The sequence below is a fragment of the Thamnophis sirtalis genome, unplaced genomic scaffold, assembly GCF_051295495.1.
Source record: "Thamnophis sirtalis isolate CommonGarterSnake01/CBP01778 unplaced genomic scaffold, rThaSir2_p1.2 scaffold_4, whole genome shotgun sequence".
NCBI classification, from domain to species: domain Eukaryota; kingdom Metazoa; phylum Chordata; class Lepidosauria; order Squamata; family Natricidae; genus Thamnophis; species Thamnophis sirtalis.
In genome coordinates, this window is record NW_028261384.1 from 76,929,114 (window position 1) to 76,949,061 (window position 19,948).

Genomic DNA, 19,948 nt, shown 5'->3' on the forward strand with positions numbered 1-19,948 from the left:
CACTAGTATTTTTATTATGAACAGGAATAGACATATAGAATGTAATGGGGAGCAATCAAGTGGTTCAAAATAGAAAAAGCAGAGTATGAAGGATAGACATTTATTTACTTAATATACTGATATATCATGAGAAATACTGGACTAGAAATAATAGAAATCGAATTAAAATTACTATGAGAAACATCAGCAATCTCAGACAATCAGATGATACCATTTTGATATGGAAAAGAGTTAAGGAAATTCTTGTTGAAGATGAACGAAGAATGCAAAAGCTAGTCTACGTATGTGTGTGTGGTTTGGGTGTGGTGTGGGTGTGGGTGTGGGTGTGGGTGTGGGTGTGGGTGTGGGTGTGGGTGTTTTAAAAAAACACCAAGATTATATCAACAGTAATGCTAGCTAAATACAAATATGTGGTGAAGAAGTTGAAAATATTACCTCCAAAATCTCAAAGATTTACAGGAATGAGAAATTCTGATCTCAACATTTCTCAAAATGTTGCAGAAATGGTCTGACCTTGAAACAGGCATGTGTTAGTATTCCACTTGTACCTATATTTTTCAGTTTCTCTTTTGGAAATGAAAAAAAAAACCTCTATGGTGAACATGAGAATTATAGAAAAAACGCAAAACTTCCACTAGTAACAGTTTTGTGATTGAGTTCCAGTGGTGGGATTCAGCCAGTTTGCACCACTTTGGTGGAACTGGTTGTTAACTTTCTGAGCAGTCTGAACTGGTTGTTGGAAAAAATCATTAGGGCAGAGAACCAGTTGTTAAATTATTTGAATCTCTATGTGGAGTTCTTTGTTCTTTATTCAGTTCAAGAAAAACAAAAGAATATATGTATCCAAGTACTTCTCCATCCTAGGAAATAAACTCTATAAATTTGCATGCTGCAAAGGAAACACAGAGTTGGAACAGTTTCCCCATTCATTCTGAGATTGCCATTGAAGACAATAAGATGTAAGCTGCTACTGAATGCTGGTGGGTATAGTTCTGGGTATTCTATGGTTTCCACAGGATTCCAAGTGCTTTTCATGTGAAATTTAAGATACTGGTTGAAACCTTTAAAGCTCTATATGGCACTGGGTCAATTTTTTTGTAAAATTTCATCTCCCTGAGGATATTGCCCATCCTTGTAAGTTAAGTTGTGTGGGCATACTCAGGTCCTTTCCTTCAAATGTTGCAGGATCCTGGAGGCCTCTACTAATCTCAGCAATTTGCAAAAACCTTCCACTGAGATTCTGGAGGCACTAGCCTTTTAGCTTTCCATGGACTGTTTCCCCCCAAGCATTGAATAGAATAGATTTGTGTAACAGAGTTAGTAGCATGGGTGGTTCAGTTAATAGCATCATTGAGAAAGATATGGTTTTTTTATGCTGCTCTTATTGGGTCTGCAAGGCATCTAACATCATTATATCAAATATGCACAATATCAGTTTGTTAAATAAATAATTAACTTCTCTCAGCGCTGACAATATCACTGAAATTACAGCAGCACACAGAAGCAATCTAATCTCCTCCATCTTGCACATATGTGATTGTGTCTGTGTGTATGTACACACTTAGTCATGTGATATGTATATAGAGTCTAAATAGGCAAAATATTAAAATAATATTATTGTTTTGTTGTCCCTCCCTAGGCATTTCCTGGAAATGTAAATTCTGACTCTGTGGTACGACATGATTTACAGCATGCAGTTATTGCCCGCTACATTCGAATACTTCCTCTGGAATGGAGTGGAGAGGGTCAAATTGGATTGAGGATTGAGATCTATGGCTGTCCTTATTGTAAGTTATTTAAAGTTTTCTTCTATTTATCTGCTGTCTTCAAATTATTCTGACATAATGATATTTTAATCTAAAATCTGCTTGGATGCAAAGTATGGTATAAAGTATGCCTGAGTACAAAGATTTTAGGTTCATTATATAAAGAAGCTATAACTAATTACTAGTCTTTCTAATCTGAAATGTATTATTAAACCTTTGCTGTAACATCATAACAGCTTCCCCAAAACACCACAACTTTTCATTGCTTTTGTGGGAAATAATAATATTGATAGATGGTCTACAGTTATTGGACTGATAATAAGCTGAGGCAGCTTTTCCTTTTTGCTTAGTTGCAAAATTTCATTTATTCATTCTCCCCCCCCCCCCATTTTGATTAGCCTCAGCTTGATATATCAATCTTATATTGACTCACTGGTTGGGTAGTCTTAACCCCAAATAAATTAAAAAATGTGAAATAATAAATTCTGGAATAGTTTTTTCTGTTTATTTTCAATATTATATCCAAGTTTTAATGTTATGCGTGCTTTATTACATGTATCTGTTGCTACTTAGAAATCATTTCTGTTTGGTCAGTATGTCTAGCTTTTCTTTTTAATATGTTATTTTAAAATGATTTGCAAGCTGCCTGGGAAAACATTTCACTGTAGACTATATATTTTTAAAATAAAATAAAAATTAAAGAAACTTCATATTGCAACCAATAAAGGGCCTATTTCCAATGTACTTTAAATTATTGATTTAAAATTATTTTACTGTTTCAGTGCTCTCTGGGTAATATATGTACATGAAAATTCTGGCTCTGATTTTCAAGGCAGAATTCCTTTTCTATTTTTTTCCCTGGGGATCTCATTATAATTTCCACCATTATGTCAGTCCTATTGCTTGATACTACTATTATAAAAGTGGAGTATTGTAATCTTCTGAGAAAACCATGTAGGAACAAAATACTGTATGAAAAGGCATTAAAAGCCCTAAGAGAAATGAATGCAAAGGATAATAAAATTCATGGTTTTATACTCATATCTGTCATATCAAAGCTCTATAGGTTTCATTGATATCTCATATTATTTTTAGAAATGCATCCATTTATGGTACCAGTCACACTACCATTAGAACCCCAAACATGTTTAAGAGAGGGGTAAAACATTATCATCATACACCTTATATTTTTCACATAGTTTTGTCTACACAGCAAAGTGTCTCCAGTCTTATCCTTGAATTTTATATAAAACATTTCCATGTTGAGGAACCAGTTTGTTCACATGACAGGGATTGCACAGAAGAGTCAGGACAACTGAAATTTCACACCACTATTTCTGAGTCCTATATTGTTAGATCACATTCACAGATTTGTCATAGGAACTGTATCAAAAATATTATGCTGATTCCAAAAAATTGCCAGATATTTGTGGAATTAATTGCTTATTTGCTTACTATAGATCAGCAACCAGTGATAGTTTTATCACTGGTTGCTGATCTACAGATAGCTTTAGGTACACTTGTATTTATATTTTCTTGTGCTCTGAGTTGCTCTGAGAGTATACAAACACTTGTAGTAGAGTTGAGAAAAACATTTGAAAATGTGTTTGAAACAATCACTAGTACAAAGAGATCCTATTTCTTCACCTTTGCAAAGTAATATGTGTTTTGCGATGTTCAATCAATGGAAAAGAAAAAAAGAGCTGGAGTTCAGCAGGAGTTTGAAATAAACCAGCATGCAACCAGCTGGTCAACATTTAAAGACAACAAAGCAGAGTAAAACAATAAATCCAAAATGTGAAGGTTAATACCCAGTCTTCCTTAGAAAATGAAATTGCTGACAGGAAGATTTGTTCAGCGACTTTCCAACTGCTCCTAGAGTCTGAGGAATCTTCAAGAATCCCTTCTGAGGTGGGTCCATGGCCATCCAAAAATTGTTGGGTCATTCCTAAGTGATCCTATGCAAATCCAGGGAGCAGTATAGTGGTGGGATTCAGCCAGTTCACACCTATTCGGGAGAACTGATTGGGTACTTTCTAAGCAGTCCGGAGAACCAGTTGTTGGAAGAAATCTTTTGTTTTTTCCCACTTCCTACAGGGCTAATACTGTAAGGAAAGCAGGAAGGAAACATTCTGGTGTTGTTTCTAGCCTAATCTTGTTGTAAATGTTTTTTTTTTCCATTTCATTTTCGTACAGTCACATATATACTGTGCATAACCGGGGCCATATAACATTAAACAATAAACACAGCCATTCCTCTTGTCGACAATACCCCCAAAAATAAAAACCCAATGTACCTCTTCAACCCTCCATACACCCTTTCTTTCGCCTCCATCCAACTTTCCATCTTCCCTCCATCATTCCCCTCTACCCTACTTCCCCTCCCCCTCTATCACTCCTCTCTCCCGATACACTCCCTCCCTTCCTTCTCCCCCTCCCTCCAGTCCTCTCTCCCACCCTCGCTACCCCTCTTTCTTCTATCCCTCTATTCCTCCCTTCGGTGTATTTCTACAATCTATTAATATATTCAGCTTGTCTTTTTTTTACAGTGGAATTAAAGAGCAACAGTATACAAGTGCCATCACGTTACTTTAAAATCTAGCACATACTATATATCCCCCTCCCCCTCCCCCCTAACATCCCACCTCCCTTCCCCCCCGACTTCCCAGAGCCCGTAAACGGTATAGATTTTTAACAAACACAGTCTAAAATATATTGAGACAAAGGAAATAAAAAAAGAAGTTAATAACATCTCTGCATTGAACTCAGCTTCTTCCTGTTACACTAACTTTGAGCTGTTTAGATTATTCCTAATCTTAAGCATAGGCTATCTGTAATTTCTTAGTCCCATATTTGTTTTGTATATAGTCAATCCATTTTTTCCAGTCTCGTTTATATCTCTCATTTGAATGGTCTTTAAGATATGCGGATATTTTCGCCATCTCGGCTAGGTTTGTGACTTTCAATGTCCATTCTTGAGTTGTAGGCAAGTCTTCCTTCTTCCAGTATTGCGCCACCAACAGTCTTGCTGCCGTTATTAGGTGGAGAACCAAATTAGTCTCTAGCGCTGTAAAGTCAGTACATATACCTAGTAAAAATAACTGAGGAGTAAACTTTATCCTTCTTTTAAAGATATTTTGCATAATCCACCACATTTTTATCCAAAATGCCTTAACCTTTTGACAAGTCCACCATATATGAAAATATGTAGCATCGAGAGAACCACATCTCCAACATTTAGGCTGTACATTCAGATACATAGAAGCCAGCTTTCTAGGATCTAAGTGCCATCTATAAAACATCTTATAAAACTTTTCTCTCAGGTTTTGTGCTTGTGTGAATTTCACATTTCTTACCCATATTCTTTCCCATGTGTCCAACATTATTGGTTCTTCAATATTTTGAGCCCACTTTATCATACAATCTTTAACTAATTCTGTTTCCGAATCCATCTGTATTAGTACATTATATATCCTCTTTATATGCATTAAACTTTGATCTCTTATTTGTTTAAACAAATTATCTTCAACTTGGATAAAACCAGTTTTTTGGTCTATTTTCCACCTGGCCTGTAATTGGCCATACTGGAACCATGTTTGAACTACCTTCTCTCCTTTCAATACCTCTAACGATTTTAGTTGTAGCACCCCCCTTTCCAAAGTAAGAAGTTGTCTGTAGGTGGTTCTATCCTGTTTTTGTGCTATATTCATATTTTCAATTGCATGTCTAGGAATTGCCCACATGGGTAACTTGTCATTTAGTTTATATTGATATTTTTTCCAAACCCGCAGTAAAGCATTTCTTAAGATATGACTTTTAAAATTCTTATCCAATTTTTTGTTGAATAACAAGTAAGCATGCCAACCATATACCAGATCGTGTCCCTCGATATTCAGTATTCTATCGTTGGTTAAATGGGTCCAATCACTAATTGCGGATAGTGCCACTGCATCATAGTATAATTTTAGGTTAGGTAATTTCAAGCCTCCTCTCTCGTGTACATCTTGCATTATTTTCATCTTTACCCTCGGCTTCTTTCCTGCCCATACAAATTTGTTGATTCCCTTCTGCCATTCTAAAAGATTCGCATCTTTTTAAAGTATAGGTAACATTTGAAAAAGAAATAAAAATTTTGGTAAGATGTTTATTTTCACTGCCGCTATCCTACCCAACAAAGATAAGTACAATTTCTCTCATTTTTTCATCTCTATCTGTATACTCCGCCATAGTGGTTCATAATTGTGCTTATATAATTTCCTGTTTGAGGCTAAAATATTAACCCCAAGATATTTGACTTTTTTGACTACCTCACATCCTAGCATCCCTCCTAGTTCTTCCTTTTGTTTAGTATTCATATTAATAGCTAATATTTTTGTTTTTCCTAAGTTTCTAGCCTAATCTTTATTGCCCTGCTCACAGAAACTGCCTCTCCAATTAACTCTTATTACCATTGTAACAACTAAGGCGAAGTGCCCATCGACTTGAATGACATTGACTTAGCCACGCCCACATGATCACATGACCACCGAGCCCCACCCTACCCAGCTGGTCATTAGGGCAGAGAACTGGTTGGTAAATTATTTGAATCCCACCACTGGAGCAGGACTGTCTGAGACCCAACTTTGGCAGCAAAACTAGCAGATTGGTGGGAAAAGAGAAAAAAGATCCTTACCATTAAGCAGCCATTTAAAAAAAAACCAAAGTAAATGAACCAATTAATGATTTGAATAGGAAATAAAAGATGAAGCAAAACAATGAAAGGCCAAAAGGTTAAAATAAAGTGAAAGGTCAAGAAGAAGATGATGGATGCCATTGAATCTTTGATCTGTTTTCTGAGGCTGTACACCCATAATAGATGTGGACTAAAAAACCATAAATTAAATGTATTACTTTAAATAAATTAAATATCTTTCCCCAGGTATTTGATGAATTTATCATCCACTGCAGGAACAAATAATTCCAATATGATGGAGAAACTTTTGGTGATGCAGTTTTAGGGTGTAAAATGTACATGGTAGCTTTTAGTGATAGCAATTAGAGAGGAAGAGAGATTTTTGACTAAAATGGAATTTTAAATCCCTACTTGCAAAAATTTCTTATGGTCTACTTCAAGGGAGGTGTTATGGGGCTTCCGGGGAGGGGCTTACTGATGGAAGCAGCTTAAAATAGCTGCTCCCAAATTCCTGGTTGCATTATCTGCCAGACGATCATCTATCGGAAGTCTGGCAGTTTGTTTACCTTACTCTTCAGGCAAAGAGGAGGAGGTGAGTGGGTTCTGCTGAGCAAGTGCTATCTGGTCCTCGCAGTTTGTGTGACTGCGAGGAGAGGGGGGCCAGCTGAGGGCAGAACTGTCTCCGTGCCGGGGAATTCCAGCTGTAAGCTCTCTCTTCCTCAGAACAAAGCTTGATTTATTGATTTCAAGGTGAGCAGGACTGGCATGCGGGAACCCTTAATTGTTTGTTCAAATCTTAGCTTCATTTTTACAAGACCTTCTTCCGATAACCTAGCTACTAAAGCTATTAAAGAGACAGTTAAAATGGTGACGAGCTCTCTGAAATGCTTAGTAACAATGTTTATCTTTTGAATTGCTTCGTAAAGCCGTTCGGAGCTGTAAAACCTCAAAGGAAAGGAGTGATTTATCACCTCGCTCCATAGCTGTATAACTGGCCAGCAGAGTTTTACTAATTGGTCGAAGATAAAACTTGGAATGGCCTCTAAACCAAATTTTAATTTAAAGATGCCCCCCTAGGCTCCCAGAAGCTCGGGCACATCACCCATACCTGGCACAAAGCTGCAGCCTCCGCTCTCTATGCCCCCTATAGGTGACCCACTAACGAAAGAATTCTTTCTGAAGGAACTGAAAGAACTGACTAACAAAATGAATGAGTCTTTTAACACTCAGACAATTAAGGTGGAAGCCAAATTTAAAGAACTTAAAGAAGGGCTTAAAGAGGAGATTTCTGTGGCGCATAAGGAGTTATCTGATAAACTTGACACCTGGGTTTCCAAAATCAGAGATGATATGTTGGGGATTGTAAATGTATTGACAGAACATGTTTCCGGAATTGAGGATAGACTAGATGATGTTAATGACACCAATATTAACTTGACATTGAAAACAGAGGTGGTGCAACAAAAAGTTGAAAATGCTGAAAAGGAAATTATTATGATACAGTACAGGCAAATGGAATTGGCATTAAGAGTAAGGGGCTTGCGTGAAGACAAGCAGGAAAACTTGATACAGATTTTTTCAGAAGCATTTGACAGTCTGTTGGGAAGACCAGGGGGTAATTTTGACTAGCAAGTTGACATAATTTATCGCATTAATTCTTGGCTGGCAAAGCAGAAGCAGCTTCCTTGGGACATTGTTATATATTTTACCACAAGAGAGATTAGAAATACGATACTACTAGAGTCCTATAAAACTAAGCTTCAAATTGGGGGTCAGGAATTGACTGTATTGAAAGAGATACCACCTCAAATGTTAAGAGCCAGGAAAGACTATGCTTTTTTAGTCAAAGAGCTTAGAAATCATCAGATACAGTTCAGATGGGACGCACCATTTGGTCTAGCACTCACATTTGACAGGAAAAGATACCATCTCAACTCAGTATGGAAAGCTCGGGATTTTTACCACAATATTTTGAAGGCTGGACATCCTTTACCATCTGGACCTAGAGAAAGAGCACAAGAAGGACAAGATAGAAAGCAAACCACACAACTACCAGATAAGATGGATCATCTCTCTCTCCTAGAAGCACAAGGAGCCATGGAACAAAGACCAAACCGTATGATTACCAGATGAATGGAGCAACAATCTAAAACGCAACAATCCTAACAATCACCTGCTATCAGTCAAGAAGCTACAGTAACCAGTCTAGAAGCAGTGGGAGGAGCCAGGCCAAAGGTTAAACAGGCTGTCCAGGAGGCTCTAAAAAAGCTTCAGGAAACCAAAGATGGCAATTAAGCTTCTAACATGGAATGTCAACGGATTAAACTCTCCACAGAAGAGAAAGAAAATATTTCACTATCTTAAACAGTTCAAGAATGATATAATTTGTTTGCAAGAAACTCATATTAAATCAACCGATCAAAAATATCTGATTAATCCAAGACTTGGCCAACATTTTATAGCTTCTGCCATGGAAAAGAAAACTGGCATTGTTATATACCTAAGAAAAGACATGAAAGCAGACCCCCTTGGAAGATACATCGCGTTAGATCTGGTTTTAGAAGGGAAAAAGACATTGATTTTGGGAATTTATGCTCCTAATCAACAACAAGATGGATTCTATAGAAATCTTCATGCTAAATTAGTACAGAGGGATTATAGGTCTTGCATACTACTGGGTGACTGGAACGGTGTTATAGATACTAAGAAAGACAAGAAAGTTTCTCGCCCAAACACTCAGATGCGAGCAAAGTTACCTAAATCCTTTTTTGATATGATGGATGATTTTCAATTGAAAAGGGTGTTCCTCACAGGGTGCCTTTTGCCTTGAGGGCTAAGGTTGATGCTGAGCTTGACAAGCTTCTGGCGCAGGGCGTACTCGAACTCGTCGACCATTCGCAATGGGAGACCCCAATTGTGGTCCCTGTCAAACCAGACGGGTCGGTGCGGATCTGCACCGACTACAAGTCAACGATCAACCTTGCCCTCCAGGCAAACCCCTATACAGTCCCTGTGGTGCAGCACCTGCTCCATTCCCTGGGGCAAGGCTGCACATTTGCAAAACTGGATATGGCGCAGGCCTACCAACAGCTCCTGGTGGATGACGATGCGGTGGCTGCCCAGACCATCGGCACCCATCGTGGGGCTTTTTGTTGCCACCGCCTCCAATTTGGCATTTCTGTGGCCCCGGGGATCTTCCAGAGCCTCATGGAATGACTGCTCCATGGGCTCCCTGGCATGGTTCCTTATTTCGATGACGTTCTGATCGCTGCTTCCAGCCGCTCAGAACTCATCGAAATCCTTCAGAAGGTCCTCCTGCGTTTTAGGGTCGCGGGCTTAAAATTAAAACGCAGCAAATGCTCATTTGCTGTTCCAAGGGTGGAGTTCTTGGGTTTCTTAATTGATGCCCAAGGAATCCACCCTACACCTTCAAAGGTGTCAGCCATCAGGAACGTCCCCACTCCCTCCTCCAAGGCGGAGCTGCAGGCGTTCCTGGGGCTTTTGAATTTTTATGCGCCATTCGTGCCGCATAAGGTGTCACTAGCTGAGCTGCTGCATCGGTTGCTCGACCGATCCGCAGCCTGGCACTGGGGCAGCTGCAAAGCGCATGTGTTCGTGGCTGTCAAAGACACGCTTACATCTGCAGCTGCCTTAGTACAGTACAGTGACAAGCTGCCGCTGACGTTAGCCTGTGACGCCTCCCCCTATGGTCTGGGGGCGGTCCTGAGCCATGTCCTCCCAAATGGCTCAGAGGCCCCCGTGGCTTTTTACTCCCGGACACTCTCCTCAGCGGAGCGCAACTACAGCCAGATAGACAAGGAGGCTCTGGCTGCAGTGTCCGGGGTTAAAAAGTTCCATGACTATCTGTATGGTCGGCACTTTACTCTTGTCACTGACCACAAGCCGCTCCTTGGGCTTTTGGCAGGCGACAAGCCGACCCCCCCCCCATTCTATCTCCCAGAATGACACGCTGGATGGAGTTCCTCGCAGCGTACTCCTATACGCTGCTCTACTGTTCAGGCAAGCAGCTAGGGCATGCTGATGCCCTTAGCCACTGCCCCCTGCCAGAGACTGACACCTCCCCTGTGCCCTCCCTATCAGTCCTCTTGATTGCATCCTCTGGTCTGCTCCTTTCGGCCGCGGATGTCGCAGCCCACACTAAGGCCGATCCAGTCCTGGCCCAGGTCTGCTCTTGGGTGTTGAGGGGATGGCCCTTGGGGAAGGTGGCCGATTGCTTCTGGCTGTTCAAGGGCCAGCAAGCTGAACTCTCCCTCCACAGGGGCTGTCTCATCTGGGGGGAACGGGTTGTGATCCCTACCGCACTCCGGCCCTAGGTCCTGCCTCTGCTCCACAAAGACCACCCTGGCATAGCGTGAATGAAGGCATTAGCCCGCAGCTATGTCTGGTGGCCTTTGCTGGACACAGAGATTGCGGCCTACGTAGGCCACTGCACCACCTGCCAACTCTCCTGGCCTAACCCCCCAGCCGGGCCTGCTCGAGAGTGGGAGGCTCCGAGAGGCCCGTGGTCTCGCCTCCACATTGATTTTGCCGGTCTCTTCCACGGCCAAACATTCCTGATTGTAGTAGATGCCTACTCTCACTGGGTGGAACTGGTCCTCATGACCTCCACCACAGCCAAGAGTATGGTCAGGGCCCTTCGCCATTTGTTCGCAACCCACGGGTTGCCGGACGTCCTCGTTTTGGACAACGGGCCCCAATTCACATCTACCACATTTCAGGAATTCCTGGCCTGTCAAGGAATCCGGCATGCGCCCACAGCCCCGTACCACCCGGCCTGCAATGGCCGGGTGGAGTGGGTGGTCCTCTCAGCAAAGGAGGCACTGGGCCGCATGGACCGGGGCGACTGGCAGACGAGGGTGGCGGCTTACTTGCTAAGCCAACACTCCACACCCTGCCCAATGACCAACAAAAGCCCTGCGGAGCTCTTGATGGGCCGGCGCCTGCGGACCCCCCTGGATAGGCTTCACCCACTCTATTCAGGGGACCAGCCATGCAACCTGGGGGTTACCCCTCCCCGTTCCTTCTGTCTAGGGGATTTGGTGTGGGCCTGGTCTTTTGCGGGGGAGCCTAAGTGGGTGGCTGCTGTGATAGTTTCCATAACCGGCCCATGTTCCTACAAGGTCGGACTGGCCAATGGATCCGAGTAGAGGCACCACTTGGATCAATTAAAGAGGCGCCTCCCTGCGGAGACTAGCAGGCTGAAGGATCCAGGGCCCGACGACACAGCTGCCTACCAGCCGGTTCCAACAACACAGGCCTTTCCCCAGCCAGGCCTTTCCTGCCCTCTGTTGCCAGAGTTAAATGCTCCAGTTGAGCCTATTCAAGCCGACCCAGAGCAATTCGAAAGGGCCTTCCCCAGTTCAGGCCCTGCATACCCGGGCGCCCCCTGTTGGCAAGTGCCTCTGCAACCTCAAACCGAAATCGAGCTCCCGCCAAGCTACACCCTTTTGCCAGTCACCGCCTCCCGGCAACCTGACAGTTCTCTAGCAGCCGCGCCCCCTCGGCCCGCCCTACCTTGTCCGTTGAGCCTGCCTTCTGGGCTGTCCAAAGATGGCGTCACTCGGAGCTCCACTCCCTTTGGGTTGGAGCTACTATGAGCAGGTCCTACCCCTCCGATGACTGCAGGCAAACTGTGAAGATCTGGGCAGGTCCGGCACCGCCCCGCCTACTTAGAGGACTATGCATGCTCCAACCTGGGGCATGCGCTTAGCCGGGGGGCAGGGGTGTTGAGGATTAATAAAATCCTCCAGTTACAACCGGGAGGCCAGCAACAGCCTATGCTGAGCCCTGATTGGCTGAGGTGCAGCATAGATTGTTGCTAGCCAGCCTAACCGTTCTGATTGGCCAGGGTACTGCGTCAGCAGTTGCTGGACGCTACTCGGCCTCCCATTGGTTCCCTGTTAAACAAATGTTATATAAATACCTTGGCGTGGATTTTGACTCTTTGAATCGCTGTCAGCTCGTGTTTGCTTCAATAAAACCTGTTCGTTGTTGAAGTCCTGGCTCTCGCATCGTTCCTGCCTTGATCCATTAAACAATGTATTAGTACAGATGGATTCTGAAACAGAATTAGTTAAAGATTGCATGATAAAGTGGGCTCAAAATATTGAAGAACCAATAATGTTGGATACGTGGGAAAGAATTTGGGTAAGAAATGTGAAATTTACACAAGCCCAAAACCTGAGAGAAAATTTTTACAAGATGTTCTATAGATGGCATTTAGATCCTAAAAAATTGGCTTCTATGTATTCGAATTCACAACCCAAATGTTGGAGATGTGGTTCTCTTGATGCTACATATTTCCATATATGGTGGACTTGCCAAAAGGTTAAAGCATTCTGGATAAAAATATGGTGGATTATACAAAATATTCTTAAAAAAAGGATAAAGTTTACTCCTCAGTTATTCTTGTTAGGTATAATTACTGACTGTACAGCAGTAGAGGTTAACTTGATTTTGCATTTAATAACGGCAGCAAGACTGTTGGTGGCGCAATACTGGAAGACGGAAGATTTGCCTACAATCCAAGAATGGACATTGAAAGTTACAAATTTAGCTGAGATGGCTAAAATATCTGCATATCTTAAAGACCATTCGAATGAGAGATATAAACGAGACTGGAAAAAATGGATCGACTACATACAAAATAAATATGGGACTAAGAAATTCCAGATAGCCTATGCTTAAGAATAGGAATGATTTAAATTGTTTGAAGTTAGTTTAGCAAGGAGAAGCTAAGTTCAATGCAAAGATGTTATTAATTTCTTATTCTTTTTTTTCTCAATATATCTTAGACTGTGGTTGTTAAATATCTATACCGTGTACGGGTTCTGGGAAGTCGGTGGGGTAGGTTGTGGGCAGGGGTGGGTTTCTCACCCCATTCCAACCGGTTCAGTTGGAACGGGGCCGGCGGCGTCCTCGTGCACATGTGCGGCGCACGCATGCGTACTAGCGTCTGTGCGATGCTCCAGCTGCTCCTGGAGGATCGCGCAGGCACTGTATGCATCCTGCGCATGCGTGGAAGCACAGAACTCGTCAAAACCGGGTAAGGAGCGCGAGCGGGTGGGTGGGCCAGTCGCCGTTCCCGGAAGTTACTTACTTCCGGGTTCGCCGACCAACCGGTTCGCAGGGACCGCCGCGAACCGGTTGAAACCCACCCCTGGTTGTGTGGGCTCGGGGGAGAGGGTGGGAGGGGGGAAGTATACTAGGCTTGATTTTAAAGCAATATGATTGCACATGTATATTGTCTTCTCTTACAACATGATATTGTCTATGTAATAATATACATGTGATTATATGTTATGAAAATGGAAAATAAAAAATTTCTTACACAAAAAAAAACTTCTGTTATTAAGCGATGTGGACTATCAATGAATCCACCCAAAATTATGAGCTTTTGAAGTGAATCACAATTGTTAAGAGAATCAAACTTCCCCCAATGACTTATGAAAAGTTATCTGGAAATGTTGCAAATGATGATCATGTGACCTTGGATGCTGCAACCATTATAAATACGTCAGTTACCAAATGCCTGATTTTTTAAGTAACCACAAGGAAAAATAATTTTTCAGCACATTATAAAATGAAACAGTTGCTAAACAAATATTTGTAAGTTGAGGACTACCTGTATCTGAAAGTTTTACAAAATATTATGACAAAAATGTAGACAACTCCTCAGGTTAATGAAACACTGATTTTTTTATTGTGATAAGTATTTTCTGCATTTGTTTGTTTGGGTTTACATGCTGCTTTGGACCCAAATATCTTAACATTACTTCTAGTAAGGAAATAAGGTCAGAAGGAAATGAAGTGCAAAAATAATTGTGACAGTTTATCTGCAGACAATGAAAGGCAACTAATATAACAACTAAAACAATTCTTATTTCTGTTTATATTTGTGTTAGTTATAACCCCCTACTGTGATATAATGTTTGTCCATTATTTGAGGTTGCACAATAAGCCATAATCTACATTTTAAGATGTAACATAATATCTAAAAATAATGCTATAGTTTTCTCAAGGAAGTGAGTTTTTCAAAATTCTCTTTATTTAATTAGGGGTCTTGATTTAGCTTTCATGCACTGGAAAATAGCTTTATTCATTCTATGTTCTTCATGTACCATATTATTAAATATTGTGATCTACTGAGAATTAGTATATAATTAATGACACAGATGCCACATTCCCAAGTGCACTTGGGACTATTTCACGCTTATTTAGAAACTTCATTTTAAATGATTGATGAATCACTGCTGAGTTTGATGACTGGTAGATTAAAGGTTTTGCAGGAAAAAAAATATATATTTTATGATGAGATCCATTCAAATATACCACTACAGCTAGTCCTCTACTTGCAACAGTTCATTTAGTGAGTGTTCAAAGTTACAACAGTATTGAAAAGCAGTGACTTATAACTATTTTTCATACTTATGCCCATTACAGGTCTTATGATCAAAATTCAGATGCTTCACAATTGACTCATATTTATGATAGCTGCAGTGTCCGAGGATCATATGATTATCATTTGCAATATTCTGACAAGCAAAGTCTATCAGGAAATAAGATCATTTAACAACTGTGGCAAAAAATGTTGTAAAATTGGACAACATTCATTAAATAATTTGCTTAACTACATACATCTTGAGTTCTGTTGTGGTTGGAGGTTAAGAACAACCTATACGTGCTCTGGAAGGAGTACAGAATTTCCAATGGTTTTATGGCTTGATTATGAAAACTAGAACATGCTTAGGTGCTACTATGTTTAGTTCAAGTGTACAGTCCCAAAAGAAGCTTGTGACAAATAATAATGTGACTCTGTCTTAATAAATTCAGGAAGGAAGGAATTTCTTCCTCAGTACACAATTTCTCCTCTTTTCTCTGTGGAAAGTATCTAATTAGGCATAGTTTCTCAGTTCAATCAACCAACAAAATGTCTAATGTGTACACCTAAAAAGTTAGATCCCAAGCCTGAGCAACATAATTTCAATTGGCTTTCTTTCTGTTTTTTCCCCCAGGATAGAATAAATCAGTCTGATCTTAGTCAATTCTGATCATTCCTAAAATTATTTTTTTCTGATTTCAATTGTTTCTCTTCAGGGTTGAGGACTAAACTATGATGATGATCTAGGGAGGTAGATTTCACCACTTATGTAAGGCATCATAGTAACAAGGGAGGAATGGATATTGCATTTATTAACTGACAGATCTCATTTCAGATCGATTTGATGTTTATCAATAAGCTATCTTATGACTTAGAGAGGTTTTTTATGTATTCCATAAATAATCTTTTGTTTCTTAGTGATCTCTTCCACAGACCTTTCTTTCTTTTTCTCTTTCCCCTTGTATCTCACACACCCCTTTCCTTGCTTCCTTTCCTTCCTATAATTTCATATTTTTTCTTTTCTTTTTTACATTTTATATAATAAAATAAAACTTTAATAAACATGAAATAAAAAATAGAAAGCTACTGTAGCTGTGAAATTCTGAAGAGAAAATATGAAAGTGGCAAATAGGAATTAATACGGAGGACACCCTGAATTCCTTAGAGAAAAGATAAGGAAAACAAAAATAAAACATATCCCATGCTAATTTTGTAATAAAAATACATATTCACTGTAATGATGTGTATCTGTGTGTGTGTGTGTGTGTGTGTGTGTGTGTGTGTGTGTGTGTGTGTGTGAGAGAGAGAGAGAGAGAGAGAGAGAGAGAGAGAGAGAGAGAGAGAGAGAGAGAGAGAGAGAGAGAGAGAGATAAATACAGTAGATAGGTAGGGAGAGAGAGAGTAGGTAGGTTGGTAGGTAGAGGGTTAGAGAGAGGGAGAGGGAAATACAGTAGATAGGTAGGGGGGGGAGGGAGAGAGAGTACGTAGGTAGGTAGATGTTTCCAGGTGTATTTATCCATGAGAGAGATGGCTATGGTGCTGGATTAGAAATGAGAAGAGATTCTAGTTGTCTAATCCTCCCTTAGGAGGGGAAACTGACTGGATGACTTTGGGTCAGATACTGTTTCCTATCCCTAGATTGGAATATTTTAAAAAATCTACCTACCCACTTGCATTGGTTGATTTTACATATATAAATACACATATACATATACGTGCACATACATGTATAAATTGAATATCTTTGTTTGTGCATGTGTGTACACACTCACACAAGCACACACATAGCCAATAGAGTGAGAGAAGGAAATCTCTTTGTCCAGTTGTTTTCAGGTTGCAGAAAGATCAATAAATTAGAATTGATTGCACTTGGTGACATTAGAGCTGAAGTTCTAGTAGACACATATGACCTCTTCTGAGATGTTGATAAAACACTAACTTAAGTTCTTTGCTCTTTTAACATAGATAATTGTTCACAAGAGACAATAATTATCAAGTAAGCTGATTCAACATTGCTTTTATTGACTACTGAGTTAAAGAAGCCAAAGAGAACTTTGGGAGTTGTATGTCTCTCAGTGGTACATTACTAAAATGCCTCTTGTGCTGACATTATCATTCTTTGTTCTGTGTTATGAACTTTTTTCTGTTAAAGTCTCTCCTATGACCTGTCATTTTCTTGCCCCAAGAGACCAGTTCTTTGATTCCAATTCTTCCTTGTTCAGTTTTCTAATTACTGCAATGTCAAATAACATCCAACATTTAAAATTGTCAGCTGAGTTGAAGGGATTCTTGTCCCCTTTATGTTCAATAGGGAAATTAAGGAAGAGCCATTAGAGAGTAAAGCCTTACTTTGACACTGAAGAATTCATTCCTTATAGTATCAGGAATGTTTGGCATGTAGTCTATTTGATTTGATTCAGGAACATTCTACATAATTTTAAAGCTTTAAAAAACCTCTGATTTCATATCAATAGACTTCTCACATTTTTTAACTAAATCGCATATTTCACCATTTGATTCAATCATGTCTTAATTAAAATTTAAATGTGATAGAATGCAAGAAAAAATGATGACAGGAATGGGTGGGAGTTGTGTCTTCAATAGGTATAACTGGATGACCACTAGTTAGCAACAAAGTAACTCAGATAATACTTTCAAAAGCATTTGAGCCTAAAAGTCGTGGTGGTGCAGTGGTTAGAATGCAGTTTTGCAGGGCTAATTCGCTGCTCACTCCAATTCTGAGTAGCTCAAGGTTGATTCAGCCTTCCATCCTTCTGAGGTAAGTAAAATGAGGACCCAGATTGTTGAGGGTAATATGCTGACTCTATAAACAACTTAGAGATAGCTGTAAAGCACTGTGAAGTAGTACATAAGTGTTAAGTCCCATTGCTATTGTTATTTACTTTTATGGAGCTTCAGTATTTAAGCTGTAGTCTTGGATTATTAAAGCCATAGTGCTATTTTGAGGTGTGTCATCATTTTCTTTTGATTATGAAGATATGAAGCAAAATGTTTCTCAAAAATGTATCTTTCACAAGGACTCGAATACTGTTTTCTGGCCATCTAAGCAGTCTTCTAGGTGTTCTTTTATACCATTTTTTCTAGATCTATTTCTTCATTACTGTATGATTGAAACTAATTAAACAGAGATCCATTTATCATAAAACCATGCATAAAGTTGTGTGTTGCAATAGAATCAGAAATCAGCTTTGCTTTTGTCAGAGGTTTGCTTGATTGCCATAAGAGGTAAGGGAAGGGAAGTTCTAACAACAGCAGAGACACTAATACATATAATCTTTCATACAGGAGGAATGGTGGGCTAGAAACACATTTTCATGGAGTCCTCTACCTTTCTATCTCTCGATCTCTAACTTTTCAGCTAACAAGCTCAGCATCATTAATAGCTGAGCTATTATGCCCCTCATAAGAGAATTAAGAAATCATTTACTCTTTTTTCCCTGGACTCGGAAAGAATAACTCTAGGAAATTGATGATGCATCTTAAACAGTACAAAACTAGAATTGGAGCTGAATATTTAGGTCAAATGAATTCCAGGTTCAGAAGTCATGTACATATGTTTGTACTATGTATGTTGAAAGATAGTGTTTGAAATTGCTACAACGTTTTGTTTTCTATGGCCCAAATAATGTTTAGAAGATTTTGAGTAATACCAGAATTCTCTCTAGTATTTCAGGAAAATGACAAAATAAGATTTTTAACAATAAGAAAAAACATAATATGTAAGATATAAATCACTTAACTCTAAATCAATAAGCATTTTAAAAAGAATGTATTTTCCAAAGTAATAATTACATTTTATAATTTATTTTTATTTCATTATCTGTTTCTGGCATCTGTGTCAAAAGTGGAAGTATTGCCACAAGAGTTAACCTTTTACCTCCCTTAATTTCCTTGTGAAATGTATTTATAAATGGCACATTTATGATTGCTATTTCATTGACTGATGATATAAACATATTTTTCAGTGTTCTCTGTTTAGAGAAAAATCTGACATGATCATTTTTCTGTTGCCACCCAGTGGAATAGATAAAATTTCCTGAAGATTAAATTGAAGACTAGACCAATAATTGTTTCCAGTAGTCAACTAGCCCAAAATTCAAAAGCTGGCTCTAAAAATGGTAGCCATTATTTTGTCATCGGCTTAACTCTATAGCTATGGAAATTTCACTTTTTATTCAGCTGGGATTCATTTCCACACATCATGGTTCAGTTAAGGAAATGGTTATATACTGAAGGAATTACAAATAAGTTTTTAACTGTAATGTAAATTATATTTTTTCAAAGTCCACATACTTCATGGACTATATGATTATTTATTTTTATAATACATTTTAACAAACTGAAATCTCAAATAAAATACCTTTCAGATCTGAAAAATGTATTTTGAAAAATATTAGACATATAAAATGCAGAGAGATCCCTTTGCTTACTTTACAGAACAAGAATTCCTGTAATAGAATATAAATGAAGATATTCAAAATTACAGTTCTTCCTGAACATTGTAACTTCATTTTCTAGATTGTGACTTAATGGTCAAATTAGAATGTTTAGAATGTTTATTATAATTTATAGGCCGCCCTTTTCCCTGAGGGGACTCAGGGCGGCTTACAAAACACGGGGAAGGGGGTAAAAAGACAAAAAACATAAGACAATACATAATATTAAAAAAATAGAGCACAACATTCATTCATCATTCGGGAGGGGACAAACTAACATTTTTTATCCCCAGGCCTGACGGGATAGCCAGATCTTAAGGGCTGTGCGGAAGGCCTGGGCGGTGGTGAGGGTGCGGATCTCCACGGGGAGATTGTTCCATAGCGTCAGAGCTGCAACTGAGAAGGCTCTCCTCCGCGTAGTCGCCAGTCGGCACTGACTGGCGGATGGAATTCGGAGGAGGCCTACCCTGTGCGATCTGATGGGACGCAGAGAGGTAATTGGCAGAAGGCGGTCTCTCAAATAGCCAGATCCACTACCATGGAGCGCTTTGTGAGTGGTAAGTAGGACCTTGAAGTGCACCCGGAGATCAACAGGTAGCCAGCGCAGCTCACGGAGGATCGGTGTTATGTGGGCGAACCGTGGTGCGCCCAC

At 39.9% G+C, this 19,948-nt stretch overlaps 1 protein-coding gene across 1 annotated transcript in view; it reads left to right on the forward strand.

Moving 5' to 3' along the window:
- CNTNAP2 (contactin associated protein 2) overlaps positions 1 to 19,948 on the forward strand; it is an 885,336-nt gene that overhangs the window by 193,809 nt on the left and 671,579 nt on the right. Inside the window, exon 4 of the mRNA XM_087714410.1 lies at positions 1,640 to 1,787. Coding sequence (XP_087570536.1) covers positions 1,640 to 1,787 — 148 coding nt within the window. The remainder of the gene's footprint in view (positions 1 to 1,639; positions 1,788 to 19,948) is intronic.